The 15,356-nt window shown below is 40.0% G+C and overlaps 1 protein-coding gene across 1 annotated transcript in view; it reads left to right on the top strand.

The window, feature by feature from the left end:
• Positions 1–847: 847 nt before the first annotated feature.
• The window catches only part of glud1a (glutamate dehydrogenase 1a), a 42,586-nt gene continuing 28,077 nt past the window's right edge, over positions 848–15,356 (top strand). Inside the window, exons 1-4 of the mRNA XM_048616173.1 lie at positions 848–994; positions 11,431–11,610; positions 12,442–12,579; positions 13,245–13,382. Of these exons, the coding sequence (XP_048472130.1) occupies positions 848–994; positions 11,431–11,610; positions 12,442–12,579; positions 13,245–13,382 (603 nt within the window). The remainder of the gene's footprint in view (positions 995–11,430; positions 11,611–12,441; positions 12,580–13,244; positions 13,383–15,356) is intronic.

Genomic DNA, 15,356 nt, shown 5'->3' with positions numbered 1-15,356 from the left:
GACGATTTTCATTCTTGCAGGTATAGTCTTTGGTTTTGATAGTGTGCTAACAGTTTATTCAGATGACCATTCTATGTGCTTGATCTTGCAAACAGCTGAACTCTGGAGGTCATCATGGCCATGTTTGAACCTGGACAGTGTTCACACTTAGTCCTTTACTATCTACTTTACCTCCAGTAACCCACTATACAACAGACAATTGTTTTATTTCAGTCCCCGTCATACCATGACTGAAATCAGCTTGCGGGGGGGAAAAATAACATTGGGATCTGAGGTCGACTGGGCCTTGAGAGTGGGTTTCCAGTTTTTAGTATGTACTGGATTTATGAAAGAATGATGTTTGAATCATGGCATTCCTAGTTGTGGGCCTTCTCAAAAACACATTTGACAAATTTAATGGTATCACTTTTTTAAAATGTGGGGCTAGTGCATTGGAAATTTCCTCAAAGTTGGACTTCCATAATTGGTGACACCAGAGGGTGATTCTGCAGTTCAGACTGCACGTTTTATACCATTCTCCAGAGCACAGACTTCTGGCGCAAGTCTATTGAGGCTACTTGACCACAGCTAAAATATTGTCTAATCATATCCTGTCTGACCCTTCCTTGTGCATGTCTAATTTAGCACAGCTAAATTCTAATTCCAAGATTTGAAGAGAAATTCAGAAAATGATTATTAATAAATATAGAAACTTTAATCATTCATTGCTCTAGTGGTTCCAGGAGCCTGTACCATTGGTTACGATCAGGTTGGCATAATTATGAAGTGAAGATGTAGGATTGTGATAAACTAGTATGTGGTACCTGTTCTGGTCTCCATTTTTTTTTTAAGGCTTCTCAATTTATTCATGTTAAGCAGCAAAAATACTGGGAGACTAAAGCTTTTGTTTGTTTTCCTAGGACCTGGTATTGATGTGCCTGCCCCTGACATGAGCACGGGTGAGAGAGAGATGTCCTGGATTGCTGATACTTTTGCCACTACGATGGGACACCAGGTGAATGCTTGAAGGAAACAATGGCATGGGAGGAGGTTTAATGCATACTTTCCTTCTGAATCAATTCCATTAGAGTAAATCTCAACCTTTGTCTTGCACAAATAAAGATTATTTAATGAAAGTGGATATAGATTTTACAACAGACTAATTTTGACTTCCAGATTCTGAAGTGAGATTCAAATCCAACCAGAAAATTGCAGGGCAAAGGTGGGCAATAAAGTGTATAGGAGAAAAGGTGAAGGAGGGAAGAGAAGTCTCAGTAGAATGTTGACAGTTTCAGGCTTTTGGATAGAAATGTCTGTTATTTCAATTCACGAACAGTTAATTTCCATAATGCTTAAATAGTTTAATTCGAGGTAACCACCAAAGAGCATAAAATTGTTCAATCAAACTGAAGCCTTTATTGATTGATCTACAATAAGCAGTGTGCCACACCCTCTACTGCACAGAATAAATGGGACATTCCATTTCAAAGCTACATTGCAGCCATCAGATCCGTTTACCAGTTTGAAGAATGTTATTGGTATTTGCTGAATGAGCCTACTGTTGAAAGACAGCTTTGGACCCCCGTTTTAAATGTTAGTGCTGTACTTGTTTCAGTCTTGCAGAACCTCTGTAGCTGTTTTGGCGCAGGTTTTCCAATAGTTTCTCCTGCAGCATAGATGCACATCACGACTGAGTAATTCTTGGCATCGCAGATTGCGGGCATTCCTGAAAAAAAAATTCCAATGAGCAATTCCACTGTGTCCTGGAATCCAGAAAATATCAGGGGAATTGAGGGCTCTGTCCTGAACCTACTTCTCCCTTTACACCACAGGACAGGACTACTACTCCCCTGTACTCTGCCAGACCTGCCCACCCCTGCAGAAGACTAACAAAAGAATAAAGCCTGTAACTGAGTTTAAATGTTTTTAACTCGAGCCTTTCATGAGCTCACAACCAAATATTGCATCCAATTTTCCATTTCCTGTTTTAGGAAGTATGTTAATACCATCTCATTGAGAGGTGATTTTGTGGATTACAAATTAGGGTTCCTTCACTAAAACGTAAGTGAGAGGTAATCAAATTTGGAATTGTAGCTTTCTGTTGAGATTTAATAGATGTCCGCTAGTCAATAAATATTCATTTTGGATTAGTACCAAAACAAAGTGAGAAATGAGTTGTTTTTAATGCAGAAGATTGTTAAAACATGGTGTCCCTATCCAGAACCAGGAGTGGAAGCAGAATTAACAATATTTTAAAGTGAAACTTGCATATTTGGAAATGAAAAGGAATAGGACTTGGGCTATTTCAGTTTATACAATGAGCCAAATGACTGCATTCAATGTGGTTGTAAATAAATTACCCTTCTCAATTACCTAATTACACTTATCCTTTGCTTAAGGAAGTGATTGTTACTAATGTGTTGTTGCCAATGTTTTAATATTTAATTCATTTTGCTAGTTAGTGGATTCCTCTGCTGTATATTTAACTAGTTTTAACTTTTTTTATACAGTATAACTTTGCACCTGTAGGATTTGTATAGATTATTTATACTTGGGCAAATTCTTGGTGTGTGTATTTTTAAAAAAAAAAAAAATTGCTGCTTTTCATTGCCCCAGCAATTTTGCAGCAATGCACCTTACTGTTTTTCTTTTCAACTGATGTTTACTTTCCTGGAATCTCTCTTTTGCATTGTCACTTCCACTGATTTGTGAGTATTGATAATCACTTATTCCCTGAAATTCTTTTTTCCCTTTATTCATTCACTGGATGAGAGAGTCGCTGGCTAGACAGCATTCATTGCCCAGCAGGCATTTCAGAGTCAACCGCATTGCTGTCGGTCTGGAGTCACATGTAGGCTAGACCACGTAAAGATGGCAATTTCCTTCCCTAAAGGACATTAGTGAACCAGATGGGGTTTTTTTCCCAACAATTGCCCATGGATTCACAGTCATCATTGGACTCTTAATTCCATATATTTATTGAAATCAAATTCCACCATCTGCCGTCCCGGGAGCATTATCGGAGTCTCTGGATTAACAGTCCAGCAATAATACCATTAGGCCATCGCCTAATACGGTCTGTCTTTCTTGTACGAAGCAGATCTTGATGCAGATTTTCTTTTGTAATATTCATGACTTGTGCTCAGAAGCAACTTTGCATCAGAATTATTCTAATTTGGATTTCTTATCACTTCCATTAGGTTTTTATCTTTGTTGGTGGAGGTTGCTCATTATTCCATTATCTGTACATGGTGTCTTTATTTCATTGTATCATGTTTTGTAGAGTCCTGAATACTACGGGTACTAGAATTTTGAAACAAAGGGAAAATGCTGGTTTTACTGAACAGGTCAAGCAGTATCTGAGGGGGAAAAGTTAACATTTCAGATTAATGGCCTTTCATCAAAATTAGAAAAATGTAGGAATGTACTGTACCTAGATTGGCACAGAAGGCAGTGAAGTGGATGGGAACCAAAAGGGAAGATCTAATCAGGAGGAAAGAATGTTAAATGGCAAAAGGGATGTTGTACAAGGCAAAAAAGTGGTACCTCTGTCCCTCCTTTGTCAGTAGCCTAAGCCAGATTTTGCTCTTTCCCTATTTAACTTTATTTCTCATCATATTTCAATTTCTAAATCAATTTCAAGTTTTTAGGATCTGTAAAGGGAATTGAATAGGGTAGATGAAAAATCTATTTCCATTAATGGGGGAGTCTGTGATAAGGACATGACTTTAAGATCAGAGGTAAGTTAGGAAAATCTTCTGCACGATTTTGAACTCTGCAGAGAGCAGCAGTTGCTAGTTGAATTGAAAATTTTGAATGAGATTGCTAGACTTTTCTTGCAAGCCGAGGATATTGAGGGATCAAGTCCTAGAGATGTATGGGCACAGTTCAGACCTTATTTGAATTATAGATCTACCCTTGCCCCTCCCTATTAGGTTGAAAGTATTATAATCCCATAGAGTTCACTTATTCCTATCCTATTTAAGTCCAACCAATCTTTCCTATATCAGTCTTATTACTTCTAAAACTAATATTTTACTTGACCCAACTGGCCTGCATCTGATTTCAGTTTTTAGTTCTTCTCAAACAACTGGTACTACTTTCAAAGATCATTAGCAATTCCAACTGCTTAACCCTATCCTTCACTATCTAGATGACATCCTTAGTTTTACGTGCTTCTGATTCCTTACCTTCTAATTCCAGTGATTATTTCTATCACTAGGTACCAATTTACCTACTTAGATTGTTTTTCTATCTCCAGCCTTTGTACACTAAAGCAATAGGAGCTATCTAGATTCAACCTACTTCTGCTTTTGAAGACCCTCCAGATCACATTCCTATTGCAGCTGTTGGGAAATATGTATATGTAACCCAACCTGCTGTTATTCATGTAATAACTTATCATGGGTCCTGGTGGGCTATTTCTTCATGGTCCAGAGCGCACATCCCAAATATCCAAGATTACTCACTAGACGTCTCTGGTTTGTATGCTTCCTCGGTAGGACTTGCTGCTTCATCAGTCAAACCCATTTTGCAAGTCCATTACTTCATTAAGAAAAACACGGGTTCTAATGGTCATTTAAAAAATGCATAATGAAAGAATCTGTGGGCTCATTCTTGACTTGAGGAGTGGTAGCTTGGACCTTTTGAAGCTAATTTACGAGTACACCGGTGTAATGAGTACAGGTTTCAGTAAAGAACCAGACATGTGGGATAGAAGCTTGAGAATTCAAACTGTACGGTCAAACCAAAAGTTCGGTTCTCCTTTCAAATTTAAACATCAGTTCTGCAATTTCAGCAGAGAGTCCATTTTCATATTGCCTTCAACTCTACTCTGTACCATGATTTGAGGAAAAATCTGAATTTTCAACTGTATTCTACGTTATGTATTTGTTTTTATTGGAGCAACTAAATATCTTCCTGAGTGCGATAGGTTGGAGGAAGGAAGCTTATAATGCAGTGATATGCAAAATAAGAACTATTCACTTTGGAATGGTGTGTGCTGTTTTCATACACTTTCCTCAGCGCAAAAATGCTTTCTATGCAAATTGCTGGAGATGCAATCTGGTAACGGAGCGGCAAGGTCAACCTTGAGTGCAGGGACCAGCACTGCACAGTTTGAGAATGAGGGGCACCACATGAACTATGGTGCATTTGAGTTTTAAAAAAAAAAACTATGAAAATGAAACTAAGTTTGAAATCTTTAACACTGTAGGAATGAGACTTAATAGTTTTAAATTATACCTTTTTTAGGACAGATGTTGAGAGACATCTAAAATGTACTGTTGAGTACCAACCCTAACTTGCAGAAATGAGTTTTTTTGGGAATGAACGTGCAAATGCAGCACTTCTGTGAAACACTATATAAAGTTTGATATTGAGCTGCTGCTTTTCAAAGTTAATACCGGATTGGCATCAATCAATTTTGACATGACCAATACTGAATACTCTCCTTCCGATATCTTGGAGGTCACTAAAAAACTGAAAGAATTGCAGATGCTGTATATCAGAAACAAAAACATGTGCAAATTGCTGGAAAAGCTCAGCAGGTCTGGCAGCATCTGTGGAGAGAAAGCAGAGTTAATGGGTTGAGTGACCCTTTCTCAGAGGATGAGCTGCCGGATCTGCTGAGCTTTCCAGCAATTTGTTTTTGTCTTGAAGGTTACTATTGAACCAGACCAGCCATACAAAAAGCATGGCTAGGAGCAGGTCAGAGGCTGAAGATTCCATGGTGAGTAACTCAATTCTGTCTTCCCAATGCACAGTCGCCATGTCAAAAGCATAGCCAGGATTGTGATGGAACATTATCCACTTGCCTGGATCAGTGCAGTTCCAATAACATTTAAGAAGCTTGAAACCATCCAGAAGAAAGTATCCACTTGGTCAACCCCCATTCACCAACTTTAAATATTCACTCACTTCTCTGGTATGCAGGGTATACAGCAGTATCTCAGCACCTTATAAACCCAGGACCTTACCGTCTAGAAGGACAAGAGCAACAGTTATATTGGATCACCACCCACAAGCTCCCCTCCAAGTCTCGCACCATCCTGATTTGGGAATATAACACTGTTCATTCAAAGTCATTGGGTCAAAATCCCGCAACACTCTTTGTAACAACACTGACGTCACATGGACTGCAGCAGTTCAGGAATATGGCTCATCACTACCTTTTGCAAGGAAAATTAGCATTGAGCAACAAGTGCTGGACTTGCCAGCAATGACCACGTCCCATAAAAGAATGAAAGTACAGGCAGTCAGAGTTAAACAGTTCCATTCCTGAATACATTTGTAACACTTTGTACGCAAGTTGTATTCAATACAGTAAATACAAAATAGCTGTTTGTAATTATGAGCAAACATTCACATGCCACATCTTTAAAATTAATGTCAAAATAGTATCTTGTTTGCAAGTTGGATGTTTGTAAATCGGGAACCACCAGTACTGTCAAACCTTTGGTAATCTGCAAACAAGGAGTGTCACATCCTCATAAACAGATTGCTGCAGAATTTGCTGATCAGTATGGCAAAATTCATTACATCACAATTTTTCCTACAAAGTACAATTAAGAAACCAGTTGAAACTGAAAAACAAAAGAACTGGATGCTGTAAATCAGGAACAAAAACAAATGGCTGGAAAAGCTGAGCAGGTCAGGCCGCTTATGAAGAAAAAATCAGAGTTAACGTTAACTCTGATTTTTTTCTTCTTCACAGATGCTGCCAGACTTGAGCTTTTTCAGAAACTTCTGCTTGTTGTTACTAATTGAAACTGCTTGAAAACTTGACTTTTGGCTGAAGTCAGTAATGGGCAACTGCAAGGCAAGTACTTATTGAACTGCCCATTGTTGTAACTTGTATCTCTCTTAATTGACTCCTATAGTAATTCCAGATGCTGAGCACTGTTTCTGATATGTGCAGCTGCTCATGCTAGCTTGAGTGCTTAAGTCAAGATTTCCCAAGTTGTAGAGTTGGCATCCTAAATACACATGAGCTCCAAGGCAATTGCTGCCATGAAGGGAGGTATGATGGCACGTAGAATGTCTGTCTGTTCTTTCTCTCACTCTCTCACGAGCTCTCGTCCTTGCCCACAAAGGCCCTGCCAGGTAACGTCATCAGTACAGCCTCTGATGAAACGCTGTTGTGTTTTCCCACCTGGTATTTAAACTCTGGGGTCCGTTGGAATTGGTTACCTCATTTCTGGTTCTTCGCAGTGGTATGTGTATATCTAGGGTATCATTCTATGTGTTTATTGATGGCCTCCTTTGAGAACCAAGCCTCCAGAAATTCCTGTGCTTGTCTCTGTTTGGCCTGTCCTAGGATCCTGATGTTGTCCCAATCTTACTGGTGGTTCTCCTTTTCAGTGTGAATGGAGACGAGTATGTACTGGTCATGTCTTTTTGTTGCTAGTTGGTGTTCGTGTATTCTTGTGGCCAGTTTCCTTCCTGTCTGTCCAGTGTAATGTTTGTCGCAGTCTTTGCATGGGATCTTGTATATCATGTTGATTCTGTCCATAGTGGGTATGGGGTCTTTGGTTCGAGTTAGCAGTTGGTGTAGGGTTGACGTAGGTTTGTGTGCTACTCAAATGTCCAATGTTCGTAGGAGTCTTGTCAGTTCGGATATGTTCTTGATGTATGGTAACGTGACGAGTGTGTCAGCGCATACTGTATCTTCCTGCTGCTGTTTGTGATGGGCATCATCGGACCCAGCTGTTCAGGTACCCGTTCTCCTTAAATACTTGGTAGAGGTGCTTGGGGGGGAAAAAAAACAAAGAAGAATACTACTAAATACTACTAATCAAGACAAGCACGGGAATTTCTACAGGCTTGGTTCTCTACCAAGAATGCCATCAATAAACATGTAGAATTATACCCTATATATGCACCACTGCAAAGAAAAACTGGAAATGAGGTAACTAATTCCAACAGATCCCAGAGTTTAAAAACCAGGCTGGAAAATACAACAGCACTTCATTGGAGGCTGCACTGATCATGTCACCCAGCAGGGTAATGAAACCTCTGCGAACTAATGAACCAGCTTGGCGAGTGAACCAACCATAGCATCCACAACCTGAGCTACAAATCTATTCAAGAACCTTGTGTATTCCCCATCTCTACCTCCCCTTGAGAAGGTAGTGATGAGCTGCCTTCTTGAACCACTGCAGTTCATGTGGTGTAGGTAAACCCATAATGCCATTAAGGAAGAAATTCCAGGATTTTGACCTGATGGCACGGAAGGAACAGATGTATTTCCAAGTCAGGATGTTGTCTGTCTTGGAAGGGACTTCGCAGGTGATGGTGTTCCCATATTTCTGCTGCACTTGTTCTTCTAGGTGGTAGTGCTTGTTGGTTTGGAAAGTGCTCTCTAAGGAGCCTTGGTGAGTTTCTGCAGTGCATTTTGTAGATGAAGCACACTGCTGCTGAGCTTTGGTGGTGGTGGGCATAAATATTTGTGAATATGGTGCCAATGAAGCAGGCTGGAGCTGCACTTATCCTAGTAAATTGCGAGTATTTTGTTACACTTCTGACTTGTCTTGTAGATGGTGGACAGTTTTGCAGAGTTCCCTGTTGCAAGATTCTTGGCCTTTGGCATGCTTTTGTAGCCGCAGTATTGATATGGCTCATCCAGTTCAGTTTCTGGTCAATGCTAAACCCCCAAGATGATAGTGTGGATTCAGTGATGGAGATAACATTGAATGTCATAGAATCATACAGAACAGAAGAGACCCTTCAGCCCATGGAACCTGCACATAGAAAAACCCTCTAAATCTACACTGTTCCACTCTACAGCAGTTTTGGCCCACTGCCTTGAATGTTCTGATATTTCAAATGCTCATCCAAATACTTGTTAAAGTTCTGAGGTTTTCTGCCTCCACTACTGTCCGAAGCAGTGCATTCTAAATTCCCACCATCCTCTGGAGGAAAAGAACTTTCCTCAAATCCATTCTAAGCATTCGCCTTTCACCTGAAAATTATGTCCACTTGTTATTGACTCTCTGCCCCAGGTGGGGGAGGGGTTAGCTACTTTCTAACCAGATTGCTATGTCCTCCTAATCTTCTACACTTCAATCAGGTCCCATCTCAGCTGCCTCTGCTCTAAAGAAATCCTTAGTATATCCAACCTGTCTGCATTGTTAAGCTGCTCCATCCCAGGCAACATCCTAGTGAATCTACTCTGCACCCCCTCCAGTGCAATCACATCCTATAGTGCAGTGACCAGAACTGCATACTGTACTCCAACTGTGACCTAAGCGCAGTGTAACTGTACAAAAGTTTTTTGTCAAGGAGCGATGGATAGATTCTCTCCTGTTGGAAATAGAAGTGGATATTGCCTGGTCCTTGTCTAGCGCGAATGTTACTTCCTACTTGTCAACCTGAACCTGGATATTGTCCAGATCCTGTTGCGTTCAGTCATGAACTGCTCCAGTATCAGAAGAGTTTGAATGGTGCTGAACATTGTGCTGCTATCAGTGAACATGTTCACTTGTGATTTTTTGTTGGAGGGAATTAATGAAGCAGCTGAAGATGGTTAGGCCAAGAACACGCCCTGAGGAGCTGCTGCATTTCTTTGTGCTAGTTGAGTTTTCTCCCTGGTTCCCATTCATTCTAATTTTGCTGGAGCTCTTTAATGACACACTCTTCAAATGTGGCTTTGATGTCAAGGGCAGTTCTTGTCACCTCACCTCTGAAATTCTGCTGTTTTGTCCATGTTTGGGCAAGGCTGAAATAAGCTCAGGAGTTATGTGGCCATAGTGGAACCCAAACTCTGTCAGTGGTGTGCTTATTGCTAAGCAAGTACTGCTTGATGGCATCTTCTATCACTTTACTGGTGATCAAGAGTAGACTAGGGCAGTAACTGGCTGGGCTGGAAGTGTCATTTTTTTTCGTGTACAGGATATACTTGGATAATTTTCACTGAATTGATTATTCATTGGTAGATGCCAATGTGGTACATATTCTGGAATAGCTTGGTCAGGGGCACGGCAAGTTCTGCAGAGCAAGTCTTGTGGGATTCCATCCTCACCTATGGGGGGTCAACTTTTCAGCCTCAAAACCGGATCAGTGGGAGAGGTTTTGGGAAGCATCGGTTTAAGTGGTAAGAGTATCTGTGTAATAGCATCCGGTTACCAAGAGATGGCAGACAAGTGTACATTACAAATAATTCTAATCATGTAAGCAAGTAAAATAACATCTGCAAAATTTATTGGTGAAGGACACTTTCAGACACTAATATGCAGTACCTTGTGGTACAAATGCAACATCCAGTAGATTTCCTCCAATTTCCTGACCTGTCAGTTCCCAGCAGTGGCCAAATGGAATACAAGTGTTGGTTCTGTGGGCAGTATGGACTATCAGCTTTATTTTAGAGATCCTTCTGTCTTGTTTGCAAACAACCAGTACTAAAATGCAAGGGATGGAGTGTGGACTGAATCCCAACTCAGCCACACTCTGCAGGTACTGCTGCTGCTAATAACCTAGCAACTGGAAGGTTTGTCCTGGCAAATGGGCTGGGATGGTGAGACTTTCAGGATAGGCAAGAGTGTGGCCCTTGGGAGCTGGAGTGATTTTCCTGGATTAGGTATGATTGAGAATTATTCCTTCCTGTACCTTGCTGACTTAAATCTAAATCAATTCCTTGCTCCTATCCACTTGCCTGTTGAATGCTGAGTGAGTTCAGATCCCACCGTAAGTGTGCTTCTACTGCATTTGCAGATTGTATATAAATGGTCAAGGAGAAAATTGCAGGAACGTCTGGTTTGTGGCACAGTGTTAAGAGGTGGTGAACTAGGGCAGCTCGGTGTAGATTAGGCATAAATCACATTTTAATAAGAGTTAATATCTTTTTACATTAATTACTTTTGCAATTGTGTTTGTTTTTGTTTTTGTATTTTGAAAGAATTTGTATAATTGGCTGAAAAAGGTGTACACGATATGAACAATTTTTTTGAATTGGGGGTTCAGTTCATTCAGTTGGCTGGACAACTGGATGGCGATTCCTGCACCAAATGAGGTTACCATGAAGGACTCTGCTTCAAACCTCTCCCCTCAGCGGAGGTGTGGTGACTGTCTGTCTGGTTAAGCTCTCTCACGCTCTCGCTCGTCCTAGTTTCCTTCACTTACTGAAGACCAAGATTGCTGAAGCCAATTGCAGCAATTAGCCATGTATCAACCACATGCAACAAGGATCAAACCTGGCACAGTCCTGTCAAACACATGTCAGCTATTTTTGTTTCAGTAGAATTGTTTTGGTTTAGGCTTATCATGAGGTTCAAGCCCCTCTAATTTTCCTGTATGAGGAAACTTAGTAAAATAGATCACTGTCTGATTTTGATGTTTTGATCTTAGTGAGCAGCAGTAGGAGGGCTGGTCCCCTATCTGCCTGTATAATTGTTCACCAAGTTATTTGCTTATAAATGTGTATATATTTTTATATAAAAATTATTATTGTTGTAGGATATAAATGCTCATGCCTGTGTGACCGGTAAGCCTATCAGCCAAGGTGGTATCCATGGCCGTATTTCTGCTACAGGACGTGGTGTCTTCCATGGGATAGAGAACTTCATCAACGAAGCATCCTACATGAGTGTTCTGGGAATGACTCCAGGCTTTGGAGATAAAACTTTCGTTATTCAGGTTTGTGGTTGATAATGAACAATGAACTGGCTTTACTTTTTCTTCTGTCTGCTCTGTCCAATGTTTAATGTCCCGAATACTGGATTTGCTTTTTAACATTATTTTTATAGAGGATGTAAAAGCCAAAAGCTGGTAAAGTTGTAATTCACTTTATTCTGCTATGTTTTGAGGGAGTTCAAATTCGGTGTTCTGCCCAGGTGCTATCACCCAAACCTGCATCCCTTTGTTATCCAGATTTGAGCCTTCATGACACAGTAGATAAATGATGCGACCCAGAGGTAGAACCTAGCTTTTTGCATTATGCATTGGCTCACTATATTACAATGTATGACTACATAATTCTGATCTCTAATCGTTTGAACAATGTAGTTAAGACTTGGAATGACAAGTTATATGGAAGGGTTATCTTATGAACCTGAAGATGGTTTAGTGGTGGTGAATTCTAGATCAGTCCAGTTGGACAGTAGGACTTGCGGGTCACGTGACAAATTTAAACATTTTACTTGGGTAAAAAGTTCTCTTTAGCAAAATAATCATAAATTTCTGTAGTATGCATTTTGCCTTGTGGGTCGTTGGATACTTGGTATTCATTGGAAATTGCTGCTAAGACTTGGATAAGATGCATATTTATTAAAATGAGGTACTAGAGGAACAATTGGTGTCCTGACAGTATTCCCCAGCATCAGTGATAGGAAACTACAGAGGGGAAGAATTTTGATGATTAAATATTTCCTGAAAGCCCTGAAAATGAGTGCACCAATATTTGTAGAAAGTGGTCATTGCTGGCAATAAATGAACTACCTTTTTTTTTGTTTCTTTTGAATCCCCCAGGGATTTGGTAATGTAGGCATGCACTCCATGAGGTACCTGCACCGTTACGGAGCCAAGTGTGTTGGTGTTGGTGAATTGGATGGCTCAATTTGGAATGATGATGGAATTGATCCCAAGGAGCTAGAGGATTACAAACTGGTATGAGAATGTTAAACCTCACTAGTGTACAGTGTTGAACTTTTGCTCCCTCCTGGGCCAAGTCTAGTAATTTTCAAATGTTCGTTTTCCACTCACTGCCACTGACAGTTGTCAGGTGTCTATTTAAATTTTGTCACTATAGCCTTGGGGCAGTTGGTGTATTTTTGCTGCTTTGGCTTGTCTTGAGCCTCCCTCAATCCAGTCTTCGTATCATCCACCTATCTGATTTTATTTCTATAAATAGCTACTGGTTCTTTTGTACTCAAGACCGCTCTGGATTGGATTAGTTTTGATAAATAAAATGTTTTTGAGTATGCTGTGAACAAAAAAAAACTTCATTTTGCTGAAAACAGTTGCTATTTTTATATAGCTCATTAGATAAATGAGGAGAACTTCTGGAGATTTGCTGCTGTGAACAACAAACTGATTCTGACCTGTAGATTTGTCAGCCTTTTATGCTACAACATGGTAACTGGAAATTATTCTCATCTGAGGCTCAGATGACTGAGCTGCTGAAGCTCTCCTGTTTACAGCTTAAAACATCTTCAGTTCCCTTTGTTTTTTAATATAAACTTATGATTTTTAACCTGCATACCAAAATTGCCTATCAAGCTGCAATGTTTTAATAATTGAGTTCTTGTGATATCGTTGCTTTCTGAATATAGGCACAGGGAACAATTGTTGGATTCCCTAAAGCGAAGCCATATGATGACAACATCCTGGAGGCAGAGTGTGACATTCTCATCCCTGCAGCTGGTGAGAAACAGCTGACCAAGAGCAATGCACAAAAAGTCAAAGCAAAGGTAAGCAGGAGTTCTGTGTCCCAGATTTTTGCATAGGTGAAGACAAAATATGCCTTTTAGCCAGCCCAATTAAAGCACCCTGTCTCTCTCATCCACAACTTGGGGTGCACCATTTGTAATTGGGTCCCACAATGCACTGAGAAAGCAGAACCATTGTCCCCTCGATCAGTGATGAAAATAGAGTCGTCTCCTACAGATGGGGTTGTGTATAGTTCAATAATGTACTCCCTCTGTTAATAGAGATTAAAAGCCTGCTGCATTCAAAATCAACTTTATACAAATATCAGAACTGTTTGTATCTCTAAGCATTAAAGAAGCACCTAAGCAATACAGTTCAAACAAGAATATACTGAGATTTGTTCTCATGACTGGCTGGCAGATTTTAAGATAACAGCAATATTTCAAACCCATGAATCCCCGGCAACTGTGTTTGAGATTATTAAATTGTTTGGGCAAATTAGAAGGTTTGGAAATTCAAAGTTGACATTAAATCAGTTTGCTGGTGCCTCCCGAAGAATGATAAACAGGAATAACCATCAGTTTAAAAGCTAATTATAATGTTAAATATCCAGCTAGGTTAAAAGGTACCAGGATGGAAGAATTTATGATGGGAAACTAGGAAGTAGACTTTGAACAAATACTTTTGCATTTGGCTTCACTGACCCTAATAGTTGCTGTAGGACATATAGTAAGTAATAGACGGTCATTAAAGAACTAGATACAATCGTGCCTTTTGATATATTTTCCCTGTCCAACTCGGCCAACAGGTGCTTCATACTTTCTTCATTTTCCTTTATTCAGATTTAACACGTTTCAGAACTTTAAATTACCTCAGTTTCAAAAAATGTATTCCTATCATATATAGAATTGTTATAGTGCAAAGGAGATGCTATTTGGTCAATCTGCCTGCACCAAACAATTGTCAATATCTCATGCCAATCTACTGCTTCTCTTTCCCCTACACCCCAACACCCCATACTCTTGCACACTATATTTCTGTACAAATAATCATCCAATGCCCTCTTAAATGTCTGTACCTACCCCATTTGTAAAGGTTCTTTTACAACAATGTTATTAATTAGCCCTTTTTCATTACGTTGTACTGGATCTAAGCCTGTTCCTAGTTGACTGAACATACTGCCCTAGAAAACCATCCCCAAGGCATTCTAGAAACTTGTCCTCCACAGCTTTAGTGCTCCTTTGGCATAATCAGTCTATTGATTACTATGGTGCACATGCCACAACGTTCTGTCATCTTGTGATTTATTACCGTGCCCCACACTGCCATTACTATTTGGCCTATAAATAACAGAAACCAGTGTCAGCTGCCCCATACTGTTCCTTAGATACACCCAAACAGGTTCCACACATTGTTCTTTAGTCAGAAGAGAATTTCATACCAAATGTACTGATCTCAGCTCATCAGTGTAGCTTCACCTCCATTTTCCTTTTTGTCTGTCCTTCCTAACCGTCAAATACCCTTGAATATTCCGTTCCCATCCTGGTCACCATTGCAGCCGTACTTCTGTGGTGGCAATGATATCATAACCATTTACTGCTAATTTGTGCATTTAGATCATCTACCTTGTTGTGCATGCTGTGCGCGTTCAGATAGCGTGTCCTTAATTTTGTCTTAATTCCGCATTCAAGGCCTACAAGATGCTCAGCTTTGTTTCTCCTATCATCTAGTCTCCCTTGGAGTTTTTCTGCTTCCCATTACCAGCTAACGGCCTTCCAATTTGGGTTACGCCTCAAGTTCCCATCCCTCTGACGAACTAGTTTAAACTAACCTCAACAGCACTAGCAAATTTCCCTGTGAGAATATCAGTCCAGTAGAGTTCAGGTCCAGATCTGATCAGCCATGACTTTTTGAAGGACGTAACAGACTCTGGTACAGCCTACTTTTTCTGCAATTTATGTTCCTACAGTATTGTTATGTAATCTTTCAACAGAATGTTTTTCAAATATTTCCTA

This window comes from Rhincodon typus, chromosome 34 (genome assembly GCF_021869965.1).
Source record: "Rhincodon typus isolate 14 chromosome 34, sRhiTyp1.1, whole genome shotgun sequence".
In the NCBI taxonomy this organism is placed as follows: domain Eukaryota; kingdom Metazoa; phylum Chordata; class Chondrichthyes; order Orectolobiformes; family Rhincodontidae; genus Rhincodon; species Rhincodon typus.
Note: the sequence above shows the minus strand (reverse complement) of the source record. Positions and strands in the feature narration are given on the sequence as shown.